General features: G+C 40.3%; 1 protein-coding gene across 4 annotated transcripts in view; it reads left to right on the forward strand.

Moving 5' to 3' along the window:
* Positions 1-19,220, forward strand: part of VWA3B (von Willebrand factor A domain containing 3B) — a 108,876-nt gene extending 89,656 nt beyond the window's left edge. For all 4 annotated transcript variants that reach the window (XM_043537604.1, XM_043537599.1, XM_027825804.3 and 1 more), the window contains 6 exons: positions 5,770-5,890; positions 10,993-11,117; positions 12,246-12,383; positions 12,939-13,036; positions 16,742-16,974; positions 17,635-19,220. In XM_043537604.1, coding sequence (XP_043393539.1) covers positions 5,770-5,890; positions 10,993-11,117; positions 12,246-12,383; positions 12,939-13,036; positions 16,742-16,974; positions 17,635-17,639 — 720 coding nt within the window. In that variant the 3' untranslated portion in view covers positions 17,640-19,220. The remainder of the gene's footprint in view (positions 1-5,769; positions 5,891-10,992; positions 11,118-12,245; positions 12,384-12,938; positions 13,037-16,741; positions 16,975-17,634) is intronic.
* Positions 19,221-25,494: the final 6,274 nt, after the last annotated feature.

Below are 25,494 nucleotides of genomic sequence, written 5' to 3' on the forward strand. Positions count from 1 at the left end.
AGGGTAGGCTCATTACTCAATGAGGAGCTAAAGACACTAACAGAAATTGCAACAGTGGCCAAAGTATTAAATGCCTCATTTAATTTTTCACCAAAAACATTAGCAATGATTGGATGACTAACATAGTGAACATCAGTGTAAATTCGGTAGGATCTGAGGCTGAAATAGGGAAACAACAAGTTAAGAATTACTTAGACGAGTTAGATGTCTTCAAGTTGGCAGGATCTGACGAAATACATCCTAGAATACTTAAGGAACTAGCTGAATAGATCACTGAGCCATTCACGATCACCTCTCTGAGAGCTCTTTGAGGACAGGTGAGCTCCTAGAGGAAAAAGGCAGATATAGTACTGAACTGTAAAAAGGGGAATAAGGACAACCCAGGGAATTATAGTCCGTCATCTTAATTTCAGTATTTGGAAAGATAGTGGAGCAAATAATCAAACAATCGATTTGTAAGCACCTAGATGATAATAAGGTGATAAGTAACATGGATTTGTCAAGAACAAATCATGTCAAACCAACCAAATATCGCTCTGTGATAACAAGGTAACAAGCCTTGTGGATGGGGGGAAGTAGTAGATGTGATATATCTTGGCCTTTGATACTATCTCACATGATCTTCTCATAAACAAACTAGGGAAATATAGCTTAGATGATACAGGGCATATCAAGTGGGGTCCTACAGGCAGGGCTGTCCTTAGGCATATGCAGCATAGGCGGCTGCGTAGGTAACCTGAAAATTTGGGGCACCCGTGGGTCTTAGTGTCCACCCTCCCGCCTCTTCCTCTCCCTGTTCTGACCCTTCCTGCAGGCTCCCACCACAACTGGCTGCTGCAGCCTGGTGAGTCTTCCTCCAGAGGGGATCTAGTATTTAAAAGTGAAAAAGCCTTCCAGCCTGCCAGACCTATTAGCACAACACTGAAACTGGTAAAGAGCCATTCAAGTGGTAATGAAACCATTTAACAGGCATTTACCAACCCCCAGGTATATACTGACAGTTTCTGAATTTTCTGACAAAAATAGTTGTGCATTACTGTAATATTTACTCAGAACATGTTAGTCTACAGGCCCTTAGTTTAAAATTTGCTTTAAAAATATTTCATTAGTGTGTTGCTGAAGATTATAAAATCACATCTCTAAAAAGTCCATGCATAGATTTTTAGATGCACAATATGAGTATTCATCTTTAGCCTTAAATGCTTGGATCTTCAGACATGTAGTTTTTTTAAATAAATCCTTCAAAAGACCACCTTTATCTAAAATACACCTGTGAGCCCGGGCAGCCATCAGGCATAGGGGCACCAGTTTAATAATGCTGCATAGGGCCCCATAAATCCTAAGAACGGCCCTGTCCGCAGGGATCTGTCCTGGGTCCAGTTCTGTTCAATGTCTTCATAAGTGATTTGGATAATGGCATAGGGGGTACGCTTATAAGGTCTGGGAGGTGTTGGAAGCGCTTTAGAGGACTGGATTAGAACTCAAAATGATCTTGAGAAACTGGAGAAATAGTGTAAAATAAATAGGATGAAATTCAATAAGGACAAATCCAAAGTATTATACTTAGGAAGGAATAATCAATTGCACAAATACAAAATGAGAAGTGACCACTTAGGAAGGAGTACTACAGAAAATGATCCAGGGATTATAGTGGATCACAACTTTAAATAACAATGTACTACTGGTGCAAAAAAAAAAAAAAAAAAGTGAACGTCATTCTGGGGTGTATTAGCAGGAGTGTTGTAAGTAAGGTGACCAGATAGAAAGTGTGAAAAATTGGGAGTGATAACCCCTCTCCTCTGTCTTCTAAACTAGCCTTTGTTATTGTATTTTGCAGGCAGACAATTAAGGTAAGTTCTTTTGTGGTAGACTATATCTGAAAAATAAAAATGTTTATAAAGCTCATTTTGTATTGTGTTTCTGACTGCTCTCTAGTAACAGGGTAAAATTAAAAAGCAGGCTTTTAATGAAAAGCGTGCCTGTTTGGTTTTTTTTCAGCATTACTTTATGAAAGAATTGAGTGGGGAAGTGTTAATAACAATTACAGGAAAACCCTCAGCGAGCAATTCAACAAAAAATCATGCCTGTCTTCTGCACCACCACTGTTTTCCAGGGCACTGTTGGCATTAATGCCAAATGTACTGCTATAAGGGGAGGGGCGGAAACTAATCAGGTCATGTGATGGAGAAGGAAGCTAATGGTCTCCCTTCTCAGCAGTATTTTGTAGAAATGTGTGTATTATATTTCTGTGCATAAATACAGTGTATAAAAACAGTGTAAATCTGTGGGAACCTACATAGAAGCATGCTGATTTCAAACAGTATATTTTTGTGACTTTGGAAAAGGGAACTTGCATATTATTATTTGCCAGATATGCTGATGAATAAGTGCTTTAAGAATTATTAGGCAGGAGAGATTTTGATTTATATTTTATAATCTCTCACTTCCTCATGATTAGTGTTCAGATGCATTAGCTTTAGAAGTATGGAGAGAAGTATACAGAGCAATTCAAGAGAGACTTCCCTAGTGTAGTAAATGTAGATGAATTTTTATTGCCAATTATTAAAATTTACCTGTAAAATAATTGATTTGGATTACATGATTTCCAATATCCGAGAGAACTGTTTTTTTCTGTTGCCTGTAAATATTGTTTTCCTAACTTCTTTAGGAGACAAAAAACTGAATGTTTGATTTGAATGCTAGCAGATAGGAGAACACTAGTGATCCCTCATGGCAGTAGTGGGGGTATGCAGGAGCAAACAGACCGATAGCTGAGCCTGCGGGAAAGGGAGAACTGCTCCAGGCAGATGGTGAGGTTTTGGGGTGACTGGATCAAGCATTGACACTCCCAAAGTCCTGAAGAACAAGGACCAGAGATCCCCAGGTTTTTTCATAGATGCCATTCCTCGTAACATCTTTCCCCCAAATCTGTCTGTCTTGGGGGAGAGAGACCTTGGTGTGAGGAAACTGAGAAACTAACTCCCCATCTTCTCTCCAGGAAACAGCTGCCTTAAAGGGGGTGACTCCTAAACCTCACAAAATAAAAACCCTAATCTCAAAAGAAGATTAATATTGTAAAATTGAGAACTCAGAATTCAGGAAATGCCGCCTTAGCGAGAGTTTGATCAATAATTCTTTTTATCCTCCTCATTCAGTGTAGGGCCCGAGACCTTATTTACAGTACACCATTCAAACCCTGCACTGCATCCAAAATATTTTCATTCCCTATGAGCTTTTTATGGTGCTGCTCATCATAGCCTATTAGTGCATCACAAGCATATTCACAATCCCTGTGACATAAGATGATGGTATTAGCTTCATTTTACAAATAGGGAATTGAGGCACAAATTGATTGAGAACAAAATTGTTAAGTGTCCACTAATTTTGGGAGCCAAATTTGAGATGCCAAAGGTCTTTAATTTTTCAGAGTACTTTGCATTTTATAGATGTTTATATATTCAAAGCACAGCTCCCATTGAATTCAATTGCAGTTGCATTTATCAGACAGAAATTTCTGTGTTCCCATTAATTTGTTCCTAACACCGCCTAAAGTAAAACAGTTAAGTTACCACTGTTTTGGGTTCTGAAAACCCCGGGTAACAGATTTGGTGAGCCATAGCCAGGAGTGGTAGAGAGGAAGGGAATGATTAATACAAGTGGTTGGTTTGTTTGTTTTACAATGGGGGTGGGGGGGCAGTGGAACAGGGTCGCAGCCTGTGAGTTGATTTATGGTCACATTCTGTTATTGATTTAGGGTTCAGGCTGAAATGTCTAGTTGTGTAAAAGGATATGTCAGAAAGACAGGGAACATCTGGAAAGAAATAAAAGCTGGAAATGGATTTGGATAACAGCTTGGCAGATTTCGTGCAGGAGCATGATAATGTTTTTTTTGGAAGCCTGGGAGCTCTACCAGTTCTGGAGTGTTCTTGCGGTTCTGTAAGCAGATGGAAGTGATAAAGCAATTAAAGGCAGAAATAAAAAGTTAAAAAAATAAAATTAAGAAAGACAAAGAAATATCCAGCCTGAGGGCAGCTCAGATAGTGGCCCTGCAGAAGCAGTGAGCGAGAGGGTAACAGGCTGGAGCAGAAAGCATCTGGATTAAAACAACAAAAAATTGAGAGTGAATCTGCTGTTTGAGCCTTACTAAAGGATTCCCAGGATAAGACCCAGGCAGATCATGGGGAAAGTAAGAGACAAAGTTGTGCTCTCAGAGCCATGTTGAGAGAACAGAAAGGAATAGTGGTTGTGATTCGTGGGAGTCATCGCCTAAGAAGGAGGGGTGAGTCAGAGGTGGATCTCTGCTTGTATCCTTCTCATTATGAGGACGAGAAGGATGGTACCTGTGAGCTTCCTTTTCCCTTGGACTCTTCTGGGCAGTCCCCGTATGGTCCCTTGCTTGAAACACTAGAAGAGCTGCAGGTGCCCATAGCCCCCACGGTAAGGAAGATTGATCCCCAAGAGGGTAACCAAGGAGGAGAAGAATGGGTAGAGGTTAGGCCCTTCACCCCTGAGCTGGGTAGAGCGGCAGGAAAATTGGTTGGTCTGTTAACCCAGAGCACAGCCTTGGGATGGCTGGCAAGTAATCCACTGAACTTGTTGTGTATGTGTGTGTGCAGATCTTAATATTAAAAATATACAATCTGCAAGGAGGGGAGTGTTGCCCCTGAATTTGACATTTCTGCATGTACCCCAGAACTTGACAGTACTGCAGTCAGCCATTTTGTATGTGCAGCCATTGCTAGATAAAAACCAAACATCACATAGCTAGAAATAAACTTCAGCCTTTTTAAAACAAGGTCAAATAGCTGCATATTTGCAGTTTATTAAAATAAAAAAATATATATATAAAAAATCTTAATTTTAAACATCCCGAATGTATTATAACTAAAAGTACTGAAAATATTTTAAAATAATAATTTATAAAAATAATAACCGAATAAAATTATTATATTGACCCACTAAATCACTATAAATTATATATTTTATTAAAATTAACTATAAAAATTAAATAAAAATAAATATCTCAAAGCAGTCCACAAAACCTTTTCTTAAAAAAACACCTATCATCTAAACTCTCCATTGGCTAAACAAACAAAAGCCCCTAAAAATCCAGCTAGCAATTACTCAAAACCATCTTAAACTAAGTAACTATATCTAAAATATCTTAAACCTATACATACTTAATATCTAATAAATTATAGTTTTAAATAAAAGCACGCTTATTTGTATTAATCATTTATCAAACAAAAATTGCTGTATTCCCATTAATTTGTTCCTAACACCTCCTAAAATAAAACAGTTAAATTACCACTGTTTTGGGTTCTAAAAACCCCAGGTAAAAGGCTCATCTCAAAGAACCTCGGTTACAGGGGAATAACTGTCATTTTTCCCTAACTTTATTCTTGGAAATAAATGAACTGTTTTTTGTTGAGATTTTCCAGAATACTTCATCTGGAGGCAGACAAGCAGCATGGAAAGTTTCAGCTGGATAATTAAAGATAAGCAGTATTGTGAGCAGCTGAAAACAGAATCTTACAATACAAAGTGCTAGTTAGGCTTAATGATGGGCATTGTTGCCAGCTCTTTCTATCATATAGTTCACCATATTCACTGAAGCCTCCCAGTAGTTACAATCATCCAGTTTATTGTTGATTAGCAACAGTATTAATACTGTACATCTATTCCATAGCATGAAATTACATGAATGCTTAATTCATTCAAAACGATAGACCTATGCTGATTGGGTTATCATTATCTTCCCCATTACAGAAACTTACAGAAGAGAATGTAAAGGCACAGTCTAAGAAAAGACAGAAAGGAAAAGTGTTTGAGACTCTCAAAGGCCAAAAGGTGATTGCAAGATCTGACATCACAGGATTTTATTTTCCAGGTAAGTTGTTTTTGTGTGTATTTCAAATGTTTTTTTTAAATCTTTAGAAATATTGCTGAATAAAGAGTAAAATTTACCTAATCTTTTTCACCTGGTTTAGTTTTAATTTGTTTTACTGTATATATTGTTGGATTTTTCATCTTTGCTCACCATAATGCTTCTAGTAAGATACAGAAAACTCTGCAGGCATCCTACTGATAGGTCTGTTTATTTAAGAAGAAAGTGGTGGGAAATGTTTTGGAATAAAATGGTGTATTTTTTTAATTGGAAGACAGTGTCAATCTATTCCTTTTTCTTTCTAGGCTGGCTTATTTCCATTTAGGATTTAGCAAAGGCTGAGCCATTCGCTATATTCAGAATATTCACTAGATGTTTCTGTTGTTTTGTTGAGTTCAAAGTCAGAATATTTGTAGTATGAATTTGTGTCCAATGATATGGTATGGGGGAAAAAAATCCAACTAATCCACATGCCTTTTTTGTATGATTAACAAAGTATTCTAGGACAAAAAGAACAGGAGTACTTGTGGCACCGTAGAGACTAACACATTTATTTGAGCATAAGCTTTTGTGGGCTACAGCCCACTTCATCAGATGCATAGAATAGAACATATAGTAAGAAGATATATATACATACAGAGAACATGAAAAGGTGGAAGTTGCCATACCAACTCTGAGGCTAATTAATTAAGATGAGCTATTATCAGCAGGAAGAAAAAAAACTTTTGTAGTGATAATCAAGATGGTCCATTTCAGACAGTTGACAAGAAGGTGTGAGGATACTTAATATGGGGAAATAGATTCAATTTGTGTTATGACCCAGCCACTCCCAGTCTCTATTCAAGCCCAGGTTAATGGTATCTAGTTTGCAAATTAATTCCAGTTCAGCAGTTTCTTGTTGGAGTCTGTTTTTGAAGCTTTTCTGTTGCAAAATTGCCACCTTTAAGTGACCAGAGAGGTTGAAGTGTTCTTCTACTGGTTTTTGAATGTTATGATTCCTGATGTCAGATTTGTGTCCATTTATTCTTTTGCGTAGAGACTGGCCGGTTTGGTCAATGTACATGGCAGAGGGGCATTGCTGGCACATGATGGCATATATCACATTGGTAGATTTGCAGGTGAACGAATCCCTGATGGTGTGGCTGATGTGATTAGGTCCTATGATGGTGTCACTTGAATAGATGTGTGGACAGAGTTGGCATCGGGCTTTGTTGCAAGGATAGGTTCCTGGGTTAGCGTTTTTGGTGTGTGGTTGCTGGTGAGTATTTGCTCCAGGTTATGGGGCTGTATGAAAGTGAGGACTGGTCTTCCTCTCAAGATCTGTGAGAGTGAGGGATCATCTTTCAGGATAGGTTGTAGATCTTTGATGATGCGCTGGAGAGGTTTTAGTTGGGGGCTGAAGGTGTTTCTGACATCAGAGAACATCTCACAGGTAATTTGACATCATTGGCAGTCTGCTCTCAGGAGAGGCACAAGAACTGAACAGCTGGGGTGTTGAGGATCGAAGTGCATTGGCAAAACCTTTTGGGGACATTTGCTCTGTGCCTCTTTACACTACATCTAGCTTGTCAGCCAGTGCTGTTAGTTCTTCACATTCATGAACGCTGAATCAATTAAAACTAAAACAAATTAAGGATATTCCCACAAAGACACTTATTGTTAGGACTGTTTCATGTACAGATAAAATATGGAGAAAAGTTCATTGCTTCTGTTAGCTTGGCTTATTTTTTCTGTACTTTGATTGCCTGATAAGTTTTCAATTTAACAATCACAGGCTGAATTCTTTAATTTTACAGTTGGATCAGAAAATCATTTTGCGATTTATCTAGCTTTGTAACGTTAATCAGTGTTGAGAATGGTCTGATGCTGCTGTGTATTCTTTGTCTAGTCACATAGTTGAAAGTTTCTCTATCCTATACCCAAATGCTAATTCAGTAAAACATCAAATGAGTGAAAGATAAGTGGCCTAAAAGGTGGAGAGATTTTTTTCCTACCCTAACATGAATAAGACTGTACAGTATAAATTTACTGAGATATTCATTTACTTTTTTTCTCAGAATGCTATAATTCAAAACGTGAGATAGATATTGCAGTTGGTACAGTAATAACAGTGTACTGAATCTCTTTAGAATTTGGTATGCTACTTTTCACATATTGGACCAGATTTTCAGGGACGAGTACAATGGATGTGTTTGCAAAAGTGTTCTTAGAAAATCCTGCCATAGCTTGAACCACACAGCTGTTGTGCGCACAGTTTGGGTAACTGCCTGCCTAGCTGCTCATTGCACACTCTTTTGAATATTTGACCCTTTCATTAAATGAAATAATAAATGCATGAGGGTCTCTTGCATCATGTGCCAGACCCCAAATGACAGACGCTATACCCAGTGAGAAGACTGTTGCATCATTTTACCCACATGCAGATAATTTATAATAGTTATAGGATCTCAAAGTGGGTATTATAATCACCATTTTATAAGTGAGCCTTTCTGTGTTTATTTCCTAAGTGTTGCTGTCAAGGTCACATGGAAAGTCAGCACCTTTATGAGTAGAACTTAGTTCTAACTTCCAGTCACCTGTTCTAATCACTAGGCAATTCTGCTTCTCTAAAAATAATTATATTTACCTTTTCAGTAAAATTAATAATAATTTTAGTATCTCTGAACCAGCCACACAAAAAGGCAAACTTTATTTGTAATGGGAATGAACTATTTGCACATTCATCAAGGCTCCGATTCAGCAAGGTATTTAAGCATGCACCTAACTTTAAGCATGTGAGTAGTCCCATTGAAATCATTTGTGCTTCTCACGGTGTTGATGTTAGGCTTATAGTTAAGTATTTTGCTGAATCAGAGTCCAAAGTAAAAGGGTTCTTATGGCTTCTACTAAGTTTAGAATCTTTCTTTTCTTAGTAGTTATTCTGTACTCGCATTGTTTTAAAATAGTAATAATGTTGTTGTTGTTTTTTAAATGCATCTTCTAAGCTTTTCCTTTCTGTGGGTCACCCAGTGTATGTTGTCTTCTCTATTTCTGCCTCTGACCCTTGTCCTCCAAACACCAGTCTGTAGGGAGCTTTCTTCTGATGATGAGTTTTGTGAGATTGGGGGTTTGTTTGAAGTCCAGAAGAGGGGGTTTGTGAAAGATTTCTTTAAGGATGTGGTCCCCATTGAGTATGGGTTGTAACTGTTGCATGATATCCTGTACGGATTCCAGTGTGGGGTGGTAAGTGTCAACAAGGAGTATGTGGTTAGAGGTTGTTTTTTTTTGTATTGAAGCTGGTGGAGTGTCCTTGTTTGGTGAAGGTGGTTTTAAGTGTGTTAAGTGTGTATCCAAGACATTTTCCTTGGCGCATATTCTGTGATATTTGAGGGCCTGACTATAGATAACAGATCTTTTGGTGTGTTTGGGGTGGTTATTGGACCTGTGAAGGTAGGTATGGCGATCCATGGGTTTCTTGTATATAGTAGTTTGTAGGGTTTTGTTGTTGAAGGTGATCATGGTGTCCATGAAGTTGATGCTGGTACGGGAGTGTTCTAGAGAGAGATTGATGGGTGGGTGGTAGTTGTTGAAGTTGTGATGGAAATCTGTGAGGAAGTTTAGGTCGTCTGTCCAGAAGATGAAAATATCATAGATGTGTATCAGATAGATCATTGATTTAGTGGTGCATTTGTTCAGAAACTCTTCATCAAGGTATCCTGTGAAGATGTTGGAATATTGGGGAACTATCCTAATACCCATGGCTGTACCAATGGTTTGGACAAAGTGTTTGTTGCTGAATGTAAAATTGCTATGGCTGAGGAGGATGAAATAGATGAGTGTAGCAATGTGTTTGGGATGGATATCTGAGTGTTGTCCATTATCTTGTAAATATTTGAGGCAGGCATCAGTGCCATCATTGTGAAGGATGTTGGTGTATAGGGAGGTGACATCTAAGGTGGCAAGGGTGGTGTTCTGAGGGAGGTGGTTAATGTTACAGAGTTTCTGGAGGAAGTTGTTGTGTCCTGGAGGAAGCTGGCACTTTGTGGGTGAGTCATTTGAGGATGGTTTCTATGAGTCCTGATATTCCTTCAATAAGAGTGCTATGGCCTGATATGATAGGTCTGCCCGGGTTCACTTGTTTGTATGTTTTGGGAAGCATGTAGAAGGTCCTGAAGTGGCGGGAAGAGGAGTTGTGGGGGATGAGGTTGTAGAGTTTCTTTTGGAGTTATTTGGGCAAAGATTTGATGATATCCTTAATTCCTAGGTGAATTGAGGTGTGGGATCTTCTTTGAGTTATTTATAGTAAGTGGTGTCGGTTGGTTTTGTTGATGTAGTCATCACAGCTGAGAACTACAGTGACGCCACTCTGTCTGCTGGTTTGATCCCTATCTGGTGGTTGGATTTCAGGGACTGTACAGCTGTCATCTTGGTGGTGGAGCGACTGTAGTGGATTTCAGAGTCAGTTTTTTTCCCAAAAGCAATCAATGTAATGATCAAGTGTGTTGTTTCGTCTATTGTGGGGTGTCCAGTCAGATTATTCTTTTTTCTTATGACATGGTGGGGAGGCGGTGGTTGTGGGTGGTGGAGTCAGTGAAAGAATTCTTTAAGTTCTCCATGTGTTAGTATTGTATCAGATTCTGTGGTGGGACAGAAGTTTAGTTCCTTGGAGAGTAGAGATAATTCAGCTCTGGTAAAAGGTACTCTGGATATATTGATGATGTTGGGGTGTCATGGTTTATCCTGGAGTTTAAGTTCAGTGGGTTGTGAAGTTGTTGTAGCTGGTTCCACTTTTTCTTTTTGTGTTGAATGGCTGTCAAAGGTTTTGATAGTTGCTTTGTGTTTCTTACATGACCTCCAGGTCGTTTTCCTGATTTTTTTTTCTTTTTTGCATAATTATTTTGCAGAACTCAAGCTTTATATTATAAATTCTTTGAGGGCAGTGACTTTCTTTTTGTTGTATCTTGTAAGGTACAATGTACACTGTCAGTGCCTAGTGCAAATATTATAGATTCTGCTGCAGAAAATATGGGGACATGTTACAGCCTACAGGATTTTTAGCTTTCTTGCATATTGGCAAACATACTAAATATAATTTTAATATTGTATTTTTCATTCTTTTATCTTAGGAACTGTGATAAAGAGTATCAGTTCCTCCGAGGCTCTTGTTGACTTCAGCCATGGAGAGACACAGATTGTACCAATAAAGTTCATTATACCTGTTGGGGGTGCTATACCTTGTCCATCACTGCAGGTGAAAAACTATTACTTCTGAAGGCAGCATATGTGCATCACTAACTTTGTTCTGCAGTTCACATATGAGCACGATGATAAGTTATAGTTTGGTCTTTTCTGTATTTTGGATAAATTTGTAAATGTTAAAGAAGATTCTGCATTCATAGTGAAATTTCCTTTGGTTCCATGCTATTTCCAGTATTTCTTACGTTTGTCACTTGTTATTATATGATATGTGATAAGAGTTTAGAATCTTTGCTCTTTCCCTCTAAAATAGTATTTTTTGGCAGTTCACTCTGCATAAGTGGTCTTACTGTTTCCCAACAATACACATAATTAATTTACACTCACAGCATAGGAACCTAACAGAGCCTTTTACTCACACTATAACATACAGCAGGCTCTAGCCATTCATTTTTCAAAGTATGTGCTTAATTCAACCAAAAAAACCAACCTTTTACCACCCCCAAAGAACAATAATGAAAAAAAAATCATATTCCATTTCTGTATTTGTTAGCTAGCTAATTGTCTATTATCACAATTCTTCTTTCAAATCGGGCTTATTTTAGTAGAGACAGGGATGATGGGTACAAAAAGCAATGGTCTACCTTGCCTTGGTTACAATTAAAACCAGGGACTTGAATCTTTCCTGTATAATGTAATGAACCACTGCTGATATTAACAGTATGTCCCTGTCTTCTGTGTGGAGAGTCCAATTCTGGAAGTGTCCTGTAAGATTTAATAGAAAATTATAATCTTTCTATAGGGTTAAAAAATCAATTATATATTATAATTAAATTAATATCCCTGTTATAGAATTCCATATGGTGTTTCAAAAATGTAAACAAAATATAATTCTCTATTAAATTCTAAGGAATAAAAGGTTGGAATAATTTCTTTAGCAGCCTGTTAACTTGATCCCTCTGAAATTCTGTAGGACATTTCCATAGGATGCTGATGTGAGGTGCTAATCCAGTGGGAGTTGAGGGTAGTCAGCACATGGCATGATTGGTACCTTTATATTTTCCTCTAGAGTTCCATTTTAAGCCATTGGAATGGATTAGCATGTTGTTTTGTACAGTAAAACCATCATTTAAAACTGGTGTGCTATGAAACTCTTGCAACCTAACTCTTTTCTCGTACACAGGTTGGAGACTATGTATTCGCCAGAACTGGGACACACACAGGAAATGATTATTATATGCCTGCTGTTGTCATAGCAACACCAAAAAGAGTTGAAGCAGATGATAAACTCTACACAGTTCTGAAGTACAACAATAGGAAAGTAAGTATCCTGTGAAAAGATATGAAGTTTGCCATGGCATTATTATTATTCTGTTTTTGATGAGGCAGAAATAACTGGCCTGGCTAAAGAGCACATTGTTCCATTCACCCTCCCAGCTGACCAAAATCAAATCAAATTTTAGAGCCAGGTAGTGGGCCAACATAATGGACAAACTGATAAAGAGTGTAGAATAATTTATCCTTAAATCAAACATTACTCTACTCTCCATAATCTATTTATTGGCTTTCACAGGCTCCTTACTGCAAATGTGGAGAATAAGGATTGTTTTTGATGGGATAAAATAAAACTATTTTTAGTGTGTTTTGTTACCTTTGTTTGTTGGAGATTATTATGGTAATTTTATCTTTTTTCTCATTGTGTATTATAAAGAAATTGTACTTACCATTAGGAAATTGTCATCTTGGTTTTTCAGATGCTGCTTATGGTTGCACCAAAATGTCTGTTTTCTGTATGTGTTCCTTTATTCTTAACTGCTGCTTCTGAGGTTTAGAAGTCACTGATCTAAGCTGGATGAATTTGATTGTGTTATTGCAGACACACTGTATACGAAGTGGGCTTATTAAAATCAGCCAAACAAAGTATGCCTGTTCCTGCCGTTATATAAGAATGGCCCATATGGTGGATTGCCTGCTGTGAGTATGCTTGAGCTGATATATGTAAACTTTTGGTTATGTGCATTCTAAAATATAGGGGGGCAGAGAAGCATATTTTGTATTCACTATTGCTTTAGATTTTCCATATCTAGTACAATTACAAGTAGCTTTTAAAACTAGATCAGGGTTCATTCAGGTCAGGTGGTCCTGGACACATCACCAAGTGTGTCTGAGCCACTAAGTGTTTGGATGTGAAAGTTGTTAACTGTCTACTTCATGCTTTTGTTCACTGGCATGGAGCTGCACTGTATCAGTCTTGGAAGGACTGGTGGGAGGTGCTAGTTTGGTTCTTTTTAACAGGAAGTTCTAAGTGAGGAAATGCTGGAAGTTGGATTGGAGATAGTGCTAGTGATGGGGCTGATTTTTATATTAAGATGTGTTTTGTGATATAAACTTGTGCTTCAAATTATGAAATGTATTTAGAGTACTCAGTGTCTTATTGGACTTAAGTCTGGGGAATGGCTTGGAGAGGGTGAACTTATGTAGACCTCGACTGATGTTTGCTGGTTTGAAAAGAACATGAACTTATATTGGTTTCCAGGTAAATCCGATGAAGTGAGCTGTAGCTCATGAAAGCTTATGCTCAAATAAATTTGTTAGTCTCTAAGGTGCCACAAGTACTCCTTTTCTTTTAGGTAAATTTGGGTTTCTGTTTGGCCTTTACATAGCCTGAGCCATGAACCCATTTGAAGTATCTCTGAGAAGTGATAGATTTCAGAGTTCATTAGCAGGCTGTGTGTTGTGTGGTAGAAACCCTGTTCTGGGCTTTAAGCGTTGAGGCAGTGGCTCCTACTCTCCCCTCTCCAAAGAAGAGGGAACATGAAATCCCTATGGAATATAATAAACCTGATCAATGAAGCAGGAGAGATTCATTCTTTTTTATGGTTTCAGATATGTTTGGGGGAAAGTGGTGACCCCCAACAAAATCCAGCCAGAGAAAGAGGAGAAACCAGATAAATCAAAGCGTTAATACTTCCCACCCAAAACCAGAACAGACTTTGTCAACCCCCTTCGTTTCTCCTTTGAAGAAGTTATTTAGGGTGGAGTGGGAAACACCCAAAGAAAAGACTCACTTAGCAATCCCTCATATTAAATAGGGTTCTAGAACCCAAAGATTCCATCTTTATCTCCTCTCTGGTCAAAGCCACTGTGACGTTGCTGATAAAGAATATGGTACAGTAAAAGCTGTGTTTTCCAGCACTGTATAAACCGGAAAACTCTAGAAACCGGCATTTCGTGGTGCTGAATCTGAGCGGTGCTCACCTTGGTGGCACCCCACAAGAAGCGACATATTCCTGCTGCTCCTAGGCTGAGGCGTGGCTAGGTGGCTCTGCACACTACCTCCGCCCACAGGCGCTGCCCCTGCAGCTCCCATTGGCCACAGTCAATGGTTATAGTAATCAATAACACTTAACTCTTGTATAGCATTTTTCATTCATAGATGTCAAAGCACTTTACAGAAGAGGATAATATAATTATCCCCATTTACAGATGGGGAAACTGGCACAGAAAGGTGAAGTGACTTTCTAAAAGTCATCCAGCTGGCCAACGACAGAGCCAAGAATAGAATCTAGGTCTTCTGAGTTCCAGTCCAATGTCCTAACTACTAAGCCACACTGCCTCCCTTAAGGCTGGTTGTTTGTCATGGATAAAATGAAGAAGATCATGGATTCCACTCAAGATTCTTATGGAATTCTGTTTTGTCTTTCCCCATAAACACCATTAATTCCATCCTTCTCTCCTTCACATCCACTCAGTCATTCACTCTGAGTTGGCTGGTCTCAGTCATCAAGCCAGCCAGCCACAACCACTCTTAAGCACCTCCATATTTTTGCTACTCACCACTCCTGTTTGCTTTGCTGTATTGAATTTTGCTTTTTAGATGAGGATGGGAAGAGAAGAGAAAATTATGTGCTGGCAATAATATTTGTTGTAGTCTTTCCTCTTCTTTCATGCTACCCATCTGTCCATCCCTCCTAAATAATCTATATTTTTATATACATATTCATAATTCTGCTGCATTTTTAGTCTGTTTTATGAACAGGTTGGAGCCTGGCTAGATCTGTCTCTTGTGGTTGTGTTTTTTCCTCCTTTTTCTTGGTAATGTAATACCTAGCTCTTAATACAGCGCTTTTCATCAGTAGATCTCAAAGTGATTTACAAAAGAGAGCAGTATCATAACCCCATTTTACAGATGTGGAAAATGAGGCATATAGCAGTGAGGAAACTTGTCCAGGTCACCCAGCAGATGAATAGCAGAACAGGGCATTGAACCCAGGTTTTCTGAGCCCTAGTCCCTAGTGCTCTATCCACTAGGAAACACTGCCTCTTTGATAGCTGGAGCTTGACATCTCCATAGAATTGTGTTTTCTAGGATGGGAGACGGTGGCCTCAGAAGAACACAGTTATTAGTGCAGAATTTTCCCCTTTTGTGAGTAACACTCTCAGCTACAGTATTTTATTGTTTTCCATTAAGATATTTGTAAATGGAATAATGTTCTCATGGAAGTGTAACAGTTTCTCCCATCTTATTTAACACTTTACTTTTATGTCATGTAGATATGCATCCTGTCCTCTGCCAGGCATTGACTAACTTAATTCAATGATTGAATCATAAAGATTCAACACTGTCCATGACATTACTTTATGTTCATCGCTTTTTGTAGTCTAGCACACAGTATCTAATGAGTGTTTTCCTCTTTTATGAAAAACTGTGCATTAAAAATCATTAGACAGTTGTGTTTCATTAGCTGCACATTAATCAGTACTATTGCTGGCTGTTCCATCTTCACTGCTTGAATAAAGATTGTGTCAACGTTTCTATTATAGCCCCTGGCATCAAGGTGAACAATGCAGTGCATGTGTTCAACGGCCATTCAAGAATTGTATTGTATCATTTTGTCTAAATCTTAGATTTTGGGTTGTCTGGGGCAGGGACTGTCTTTGTGTTGTTTGCTTGTACAGCATATAGCACACTGAGGTCCTCATCAATGTATAATCTATTCAGGTACTTATCTGACCCTCATCCTTGTAGTATCTGAACACTAGTATCTGATTCCTGTTTGAACTCCTTAGGCACTATCACAATGGAAATACATAATAAAATAATTGTGATAAGACAATCCTACCCAAAGTGTAATTATCCATATCAAAACTAAAGCGCCGGGAGCACTGAGTTTAGTTAAAGGAGTTTTTTCCTTTATATTGCTTGATTGCATTGGCCAACTTTAGGAGCCTCTTTGATAGGTTGTAAAGAGAGTATCTACAGTATGATGTGAATTCCTGGTGGAATTTTTTTAGAATTGAAATTCTCAGAGACCAGAGGATCTTTCTTGGAAGAATACTCTCATATGATAGGCATGAGACAGCTACTGTACTGCATAGTTGCAAAATCTATAGGAAGCTTCCATGGCTCTGGTGTGGGCTGGCCTTTATTAATTCTTTTGTTGCTTCTGATAAGTTAGATTGAGTCAGAAAACATTTGAACTCTGGCCACTTCACAAGACTACTGTCAGCACAGTGAGTCTTTTTCTTATCTGTGACACTGTGACAGGTAGGAGGTGGGGAAAGATGACATACAAAGTGTTAAAATAATAAAATAAAGATGAATGTTTTGAAATAGCATGATATACCACATTTACACACACAGATGTATATCAGTGAATCTTCTCTTCTGATTTCTAGCCCAAATGTACAGGCTGAGAAATCTATCCAGAACTCATCTCCAGAAGAAGAAGAAGAAAAGGGGAAAAAATTGAAAGAAGATGGGGGAAAAAAGAAAAAAAAAGGGAAAGTAGAGAGCAAAACGCATCCCAGGGAGAAGACTTCAGACTCTGATGATCTTCTATTTACCTCCAGGAAGGAAGTAAAAAACAAAGAAAAGAATTCACTGCCTAGTGACAAAGAGGAAACTGAAGGTAAAGAAGTGGGGAACAAATTATTTGATTCAAGTCATAAAATCATAAAGATTAGAGATGGATCTGACCTGTTGGGTCATTTAGTCCATTCCCCTGCCACTACAGAAAGGTCCCTGCAGTATATTTTCTGGAGGTTTGTCCAGTCTAGTTTCAAATGTTGCAATGTTCCACCATTTTCATTGGGAGACTATTCCACAAACTAGCTAATCTCAGCATCAGGATGAGATTGTTTTCTTGATTTTTATCTATTTATACTAGTTATGTCCCTTGGTATCAGTCTTAAGCAAATTTCTCTACATCCTGGGTGTTTACTTAGACCCTCCCAATATTTATTATGTTTACTCCTCAGTCATCATTAAGTCAAGCTATTTGTATGTTGCTCTTCTAATCTTTCCTCATAAATCAGTACTCATCTTTTGTTGCTCTTATGTCAATTCCATCCAGTTTGTCTACATCTGGCTGGTACAGAAGTAGCATGATACTGCAGTACTGCCCAGGTTTCTCAACATCCTTGTAGAAGCACAGCTTCTTCAGAAGCCACGTCATGATTGGCTCCCTGCCGTTATATGTTATATATGCTGAACTCCCCAGTATTCCAATTTGCAGAGGGTAAATGAACATGAGATCCCATTAGCCTCTTCTGTTACTAATTCCCTGCAGGTTGAAAGAAGGATGAATCTGAGGAGAGTGGCTATCACCTTGGCCCATCCTGGCCATGCCTTACCCAGATCTGCAGAGCCTTGGCCACCTGAGTCCCACAAAGGAGATTCTTCTAGGTGGCATGAGGTGGAACATGCTGCAGAGTCCCCTTTTTATGACACCATTGGCTTTACCATTTATTTATTTTTTGCAAACCTCTTTGTGTCTCAGAATGGATGGACGCGTAGGAGAACCTCTGATATTCATACAGTTAATAAAGACGTTATATAAAACTGGTCCTTACACTGATACCTACAGGATTTCTTTGGGTGCATTCCCACAACTTGACACATCGTTGAGTATTGTTACTCTTTGTTTGCAGGTGTTCAGTCAGTTTTCAGTGTATATGACAGTGCTTATCATAGCCAAGAAAATTTGAATTAATTTTGCAAATAAAAATTTGTGAGCCAGTGTCAAATATGTTACTAAATGCCAGACATACTGCATGTAGTTTATTCCATACATCCACTATTTATTTTAACTCTATTTAAATAATTAATTAAATAAATAATAAAAAACCAAGTTTGCCGGTTATCATTGTTTTTCTCATGGGCCAGATCCTTGTCTGGTGTAATCTGGCATTTTACAGTAGTTGATAGTCTGGTGCTATATGTGCTGCTTATTCAGATCCCATCTTTGCAACCCTCACTCATACTGATGAGCACTTAGACAAATGCTCCTGTTTAAACCAGTGGGATTACTTGCATGAGTAAGTACTCATCAACATGAGTGAGGATTGCAGAGCTGTGTCCTATGAATGCATTGTTCCATTAATCTCTAGAGACTAGATTTTAAAGGCCTAAGCTCCTGTTGATTTCCTAGGCACCTAGTGGGATTTTTAAAAGTGCTTATCTGCATCTTTAGGTGCCTGTATACCTTTGAAAATCTGGCCCTAGATATTTACATTTTTTCCTAACCCTTTCATTCTGAAATTGTTTGCTACCTCATGAAGAATGGATCACATGTGTCTCTTATGTGTTAGGGGGTTAATATTTGTTCCATTATTTTACTAACGTTTGAAGTTAGACTTACCTAATACTAGTTCCCAGGATTACTCTGTTTTCCTTTTTTGAAGTTCAGTACCACGTTTGCTTTATTAGTTAGGCACCCAATCTGCTTAGGTACTTTTGAACATCCCACTAGGTGCCTATCTATATCTTTAGACACCTAAATGTCTTTTTAAATCTGGCCCTTAGCACCTTAAAATGGTGGTCATACAAAGCCTTTGATTTATGTGTTCAAACTTTCCAAGTGTGCTCTTCATTGCTCTTCACCGTTATTTTTCAAAGTCTTCAGTCCTTCTTAATTGTTCTTGTTCAAGGCAGATTTTAAAAGAAGTTCAACATCTCAGCAACTCAAAAGAAATTTTTTGAATAGTTGTAAATTCCATTAATAGTTGAAAACAGACGAATAACTTATAATAGCCTGAATACATCCTACTGTAATGAGGTTACACTTACTGCTTGATTGCTTGATTTCTGAAGGCGGTCTGTTGAATTGGTTTATTTAAAAGGTTTATAGTCCTCCCACATAGTTTCTAATACCTGAGTACTTTGAATGTCTTTTCATTTGTATAAAAACAAATTACTCGATACTCCTGATTGTTTGCCTGGAGTATGAGAACTTCCTGTTCATAATTGTGCAGCGTATTTTCTCTAGCCCATTCACGCTTGTGTAATACGGGAGAAATATGTAACACCATGAAAAAGTGCCTCCTTTTAAAAACCATGCCAGCCTCATCATCATTGGTGATCCCTCGATTCAAGGATGATCTCTACCACAGATTTACATCTATGTCCTGAGATGACTCAGGAGTCCAATTCTAGAACCACAGATCCACCCGCAATAGGTGCAGACATTTCCTGGTGCGTCAGCTGCCCGCTGGGAGAAAGCTCTTTCTTTTTTCCTTCCTTTTCTCTCTCTTTTCAGCTTCAAGGGCAATGCGTTTCTCCTCGAAGCAGGCCACTGCCTGATGCCTCCTGTGGCACCACTGGGGTCGGTTAGTGCTTGCTTCTCCCAGCTTGTGATGTCCACATCATTTTTCTTGAGATACACTTTGTGTGTCTTTGTTGCTAGCCTACCCAGTCCTCAAATGTGTGGCTTTGGTTGATCACTTCATATGCTTTCTCCAAAAGCTTGTTAATATCATAGAGCCAGAATGTGCAACGCTTGCTTGTGTTGGTGAACACTTGCTCACATAAGCAGTCCCATTGATTTCATACATACATTTCAACATTTCATAGATTTCAGTGGGATTACTAGAGGGAGTAGGAGCTCCCTAGCATGAGGAAGAGTTGCACAATATAGTTCTTAATTTCTTTAGCTAGTAAGGTAAATTTATTCAATTGGCAAATCTACTTGATGAAGCCTAATATATTCACTGCTTTTGGGTCCTGTATGAATGTACTAAAGCAAACTTGTTAGAGGATTTTGAAATGTCTACAAGCCAGCATACTTTCAGCTAAAATATTCTGGAATGTTACCTGATTGCATGTAATCAGTGGCCCAGGCCTGTTCTTACTCATGAAAAACATCCATTGACTTGAATGAATATGTATTGCATGATTGGGCCTTGTGATGGGGCATCTGCCCCACACTGGCCCATAAGGAGTTAGTAGAACCCTAGGGAGGCTGTGCAGCAGGCAGCCAATTAGAAAGGACCCTAGGGAGTCTGTGCAGGAGACAGCCAATTAGAGAGGGACTGTGAGGAGCAGCCAGTCAGGGCCTGGTAGACCCATATAAGAAGAGCTGCAGGGCATAGCAAGGTCAGTAGCTGCCTGGAGCTCGAGGAGGGAAGGTCAGGCTCCTAGCAGGAGGAAGGAGTGCCAGCACCCTGGGCAGAGCAGTGCTGCTAGCAGCAACTGAGGGATGGGGAAGCTAAAGACGGCTTCCTGTTGGCTGCAGGGATTTGCAGGCTGGGGTCCTGAGGCAAAGGAGAAGAGGGTGCTGGGGGCCATGGGGAAATGGCCCAGGGAAATGAACTGAGGAGTTGGAGGGCATGCAGTAAGCCGCAGCCATCTACAGGGTTTCTGGGCCAGGACCCAGAGTAGTGGGCAGCCCTGGGTCTCCACCTACCCCCTGCCCGCCACTGAGGAAGTGGCCAGACAATTGGCTGCAGTTGCCATTTAGGGAAGTGGCTGGACAGTGGACTGCAGTTCTGCCAGAAGGGGAGAGAATAGAGTGTGATGTGGCCGAAGGGCTGTGCCCTGCAGAGGACGCCATCGTCCTTGGAACGATACGGGTCCAGGAGCAGAAGTGACAGTGGGTGAGATAGCACCAGAAGAGGGCGTACCGGCTAGCAGAGCTAATCCCTGGGACAGCCAGCAGGAGGCACTGTAGTGGTGAGTGAACCCCATCACGAGAGTCCTACCAAATTCACGGTCCATTTTGGTCAATTTCATGGCCATGGGATTTTAAAATTGTAAATGTCATGATTTCAGCTATTTAAATCTGAAATTTCAATGTGTTATAATTTTAGGGGTCCTGACCCAAAAAGGAGTTGGGGGGTGGGGGTCACAAGGTTATTATAGGGGGCGGTTGTGGTACTGCTACCCTTACTGCTGCTGGCGGTGGCGCTGCCTTCAGAGCTGGGCAGCTGGACAGTGGCGGCCACTGGCCGGGAGCCCAGCTCTGAAGGCAGAGCCACCTCCTGTAGCAGCACAGATGTAAGGCTGGCATGGTAGGGTATTGCCACCCTTAGTTCTGTGCTGCTGCCTCAGTCCCTCAGTCAGCAGCTGCCACTGTCCAGCTGCCCAGCTCTGAAGGCAGCTGTGCAGAAGTAAGGGTGGCAAGGTATGAGCTCCTGGCCACCAGTCGATGCTCTCTGGCCACCTAGCTCTGAAATCAGCGCAGAAGTAAAGGAGGAAATACCCATGCCACCCTAAAATAATCTTGTGACCCGCCCTGCTTGTAACTCCCTTTTGGGTCAGGACCCCCTATATGAGAAAAGCTGGTTTCGCCCATGAAATCTATAGAGTATAGGCTAAAAGCACACAAAAGACCAGAATCACGGGGGGAGATCAGATGTCATGGTCCGTGATGTGTTTTTCATGGCCATTAATTTGATAGGTCCCTACCCATCACAGTCGTGTATAAGTTAGAGTATAATATTATGCACCACTGTTATTGCAACCTCTGTCTTGAACTGCACTATGCCTCTTGTTCCTATTTATACCAAAACTGTATTCAGTACATTCATATTTTAATATATGCTCCTCTCATTCCTCTTCCTTAGTTTCTCTTGTTATGTTTATATAGTGTGGGTGGAATCCTGGCATTGAAGCCAATGGTAAAACACCCATCAACCTTCAATGGCGCCATGATTTCACTCAATATGACGAATAAAACCCAAGTTTTATTAAACTATTTAATAAATAAAATAATATAAATAATAAAACAAGATTCACAAATATATAATAATACACTTATTATTATTGTGATTGCTTCTATAAACACTTTTAAAATAACATGCAGCTATTCACATACATTTGTTTCCACAGGAAAATGCTTCTCTCTGTCTTCCCACTACCTTTTTTCTCTCCTTCCCACCCCCAAAAATGCCTAGAATTATTTATCAATTTCATGTGGTAGTCATGTGAATTAACCCAAATGGTGTCCTGGTAAGTCACTTACAGGAAAGGAGAAAATAGAAACTTTCTAGAGAAGTATAGATATGATACATTTCAGTGCAATTATATGATGCAATAGGTGACGTGTTAGTGAGTTGTAGACAAAAATGCTCCTTTTTATTTTGTAATGGGGTGGGATTTAATGTAATGTAGCAAAGCTATTTGAAGTACTTGGGAGACCTTTGAAAAGGTTAATTGTATTTCCCCTTCCACAACAAATCCAGCTGATTAAAGTATATAAGAAACTGTTCAAGAGGGAAGCTGTGACAATTGGCAAGTTAGTGGATGGGCTTGTTTCCCTTCTATTAGCTATTCATATTTCCACGGACACGCTTGTTTCCCTTTCTCATTTCCCATAGCTCATTTAGCATTTGGATAATGTCATTGTAATAAAGCAGAGTGCTCCCATCTGTTGGTCACGGCTTGTTTAATTAGCAGTTGATGTCAGTTCATCTCAGCTTGAATCTGTCATTTAGTGCAGCTGTGTATAGTAAAGGGCTATTGAGAGGCCTCTGGATTGAGATTTTGTTTATAGGCTAATGGCTCAAAAATATTCTCACCCCTGTCATGGCTCTCTATTCATCTGAAAAAGAAGTGTTTTAAACCAGTAGTCAGCTGTTTTGCCATAGAGAGTGGAAAAGGCAGATATGCCATAGAACAAAGTGTAGATCAGTTGATATAGTAATGTGATTTTTATCCAGTCTCCTTTCTGCCCAGATTCAGGTAGCAAGAGACAAATGGCTTGTTTATAACTTTTTGAGAAGGTTTCTGGAAGGTCTGTGCACCGAGTAAAGAAAATAATATGATGTCTGTGAATAATACATCGTAGGGAATATAGATTTGACAGCATGTCTTCAGTTTGTTCAAGATAACAGCATATTTGCCGTAGCTTTCACTAATTTACCAACAAACTTTGTTCCTTAGACGGCACTATATGATCAAATGCCTTGAACTTTCCAGGGTACAGTTATTTCTCTCACTTGACTGATATTTGCATGGCAACACACAGTGGAGCTTCAGATTCCTGACTCTTAGCTTTCACAAGAAGAATCAAAATGGCTATTTTGTGTATCTAGATGGTGACTGGTGTGTATATATATATATATTGGCATGGTTTTCGGAAGTGCTGAGCTCCCGCAGGTTCGGTTCCAGTGTCTTTAGTGGCAGCTACAGAAGCTCAGCACTTCTGAAAATAGGGCCATATACTATATGTCGTATATTCTCCTCTTCGCCATGAACTCAGTCTGCATGTTGACAGTCCCAGGTTTACTGTGGCGCCATGGCACCGGGCCCATGCTCAAAAGCGGCCGCAGCCTGGCACACTCCACTTGCACTGAGCCCCGAGCTGTTGACTCCTCTCGGCCATTCAGCCAGCTCAGAGTTTCTCTCCACCCCCGGCCCCTGCCACCGGCTCCTCCACACCCTGTGTCCCCTCCTCTCACCTGGTGGCAGAGAGGAGCCCACAGCTGCTGCTACTCCAGTGACTGTCTGCTGTGGGCCCCCTGGGGCCTGCTTCTCCCTGCTGCTCTGCAGAAGTGGCAGGCTGGGAAAGTCAGTGGCTCCCTCCCCCTCTGCTTCTGGAAGGAAACGCCTCCTCCACCTCAGGCACCAGCGCCAGGCAGGTAGGGCTGGGTGGGGCTGCTCTGTGCTCCGGAGCTTCAGCTGTCTTGCCCCTAGCACTGTGCTGGGAGGGAGGATGCTCTGCGGTGGCTCAGCAGGGCCAGTGAGTGCACCTGGAGGTCGGGGAGTGGGTCTGTGGGGGGGGGTGCTGGACTGTGAGGAGTGGGGGTGCTGGGCAGTGCGGGAGGTTTGTGTGTTTTGGAGTGGTAGGTAGTGGGAGGTCTGTTGTGGGGGCACTGGGCGGGGGGGGGTCTGTATGGGGTAGTGTGTAGTTGTGGTGGTGGGACTGTGGGGAAGGACACTGGGCTGTGATGGGTGGGAGAGATCTGTGTACGTTGGGGTGCTAGGGAGTGGGGGTACTGTGTGGAGTGCTGGGCAGGGGGGCGCTGGGCCAGAGTGGTAGTGTGCAAGGCACTGGGCATTTGTGGTGGTGGGTTTCTGGGGGGGGTGGCACTGGGCATAGCAGGTCCGGGGGGGTGCTGGGCATAGGGAGTCGGGGGGTGTTGGGCACGGGAGCTGTGTGGCGCGGCACGGACCCGCCCCCAAGGGGAAGTTGGCATGCTTGCAACTTAGGGCCGGGCAGGCCAGTGTCTGCCAATCTGTAAAAGTGCTTTGCACAGGGCTGGGCAGAGTGGGGCCATCCCCTATTTCCCCTGGCTGGCTCCTAGCTCCAGGGACCAACCTCCCCACGCCATGCTCCATTGCTCCCATAGGGGCCCACAAATATGTGTGGCACTGGGTCCACAAAAGGTTAATCCAGCCCTGCATGTTGATGTCCTCTCTTTCCCTCCCCTGGAACTCCCTATCTCCAAGCTACTATGCTTTCTCTTTTCCATTTTTACCTTCATATTTTTTTAGCCTACAATTAACCCTAATCCACAGTCACTTTTTCCTTTTTCCCCGTTAGTGCGTGTGTCCATGTCCTGTATTTACACATCACTTCAATTTGTTGGCAAGTATACCTGCATGTTGAGGTGCTCAGAAACTTTAGTGTTGGGCATCATTATTTAGATTGTAAGCTCTTTGGGGCAAGAACTGTCTATGATTCTGTATTTGTAAAGAGCTTAGCATAGTGGCAATTAGGCACTACTTTAATCAAATTAACTAATAAGTCACTAAGGAGCTTCTGTATCCAACTCTAAATAATATATCTATGGTGTGGCTCACTGTGATATATTTTGTGATATTTTTTGAAGAATGCTGTTGTAGCTCAAAATAAATTATATACAGAGAAATGTATTTGTGGAAACCCTCCTATCGAGGACAACATGCTTCATGGAGAAAGTTAAACTGAAAGCTACTGGGAAAAGGAAGATTTTTACAGGGAGATTTACAGAGATGGAGTGTCTACAGGTCTGATCCACTCCTACTGAAATCAGTTGGACTCTCCCATTGGCTTTACTGGGACCTGCAATGGAGCTACTCCGAAAATGGATTGGGGGGAGGGGAGAGATTCTGTGGAAAAGGTTGATGAAAATGAAAAAAATCTTTTCATCTAAATTTTGCATGGAATTTTTTTTAATTTTTCAGTAAAAATTCAAAACCAAAAAATTTCAGCTCAGAAATGCTACTG

This window comes from Chelonia mydas, chromosome 1 (assembly GCF_015237465.2).
Source record: "Chelonia mydas isolate rCheMyd1 chromosome 1, rCheMyd1.pri.v2, whole genome shotgun sequence".
Lineage (NCBI taxonomy): Eukaryota > Metazoa > Chordata > Testudines > Cheloniidae > Chelonia > Chelonia mydas.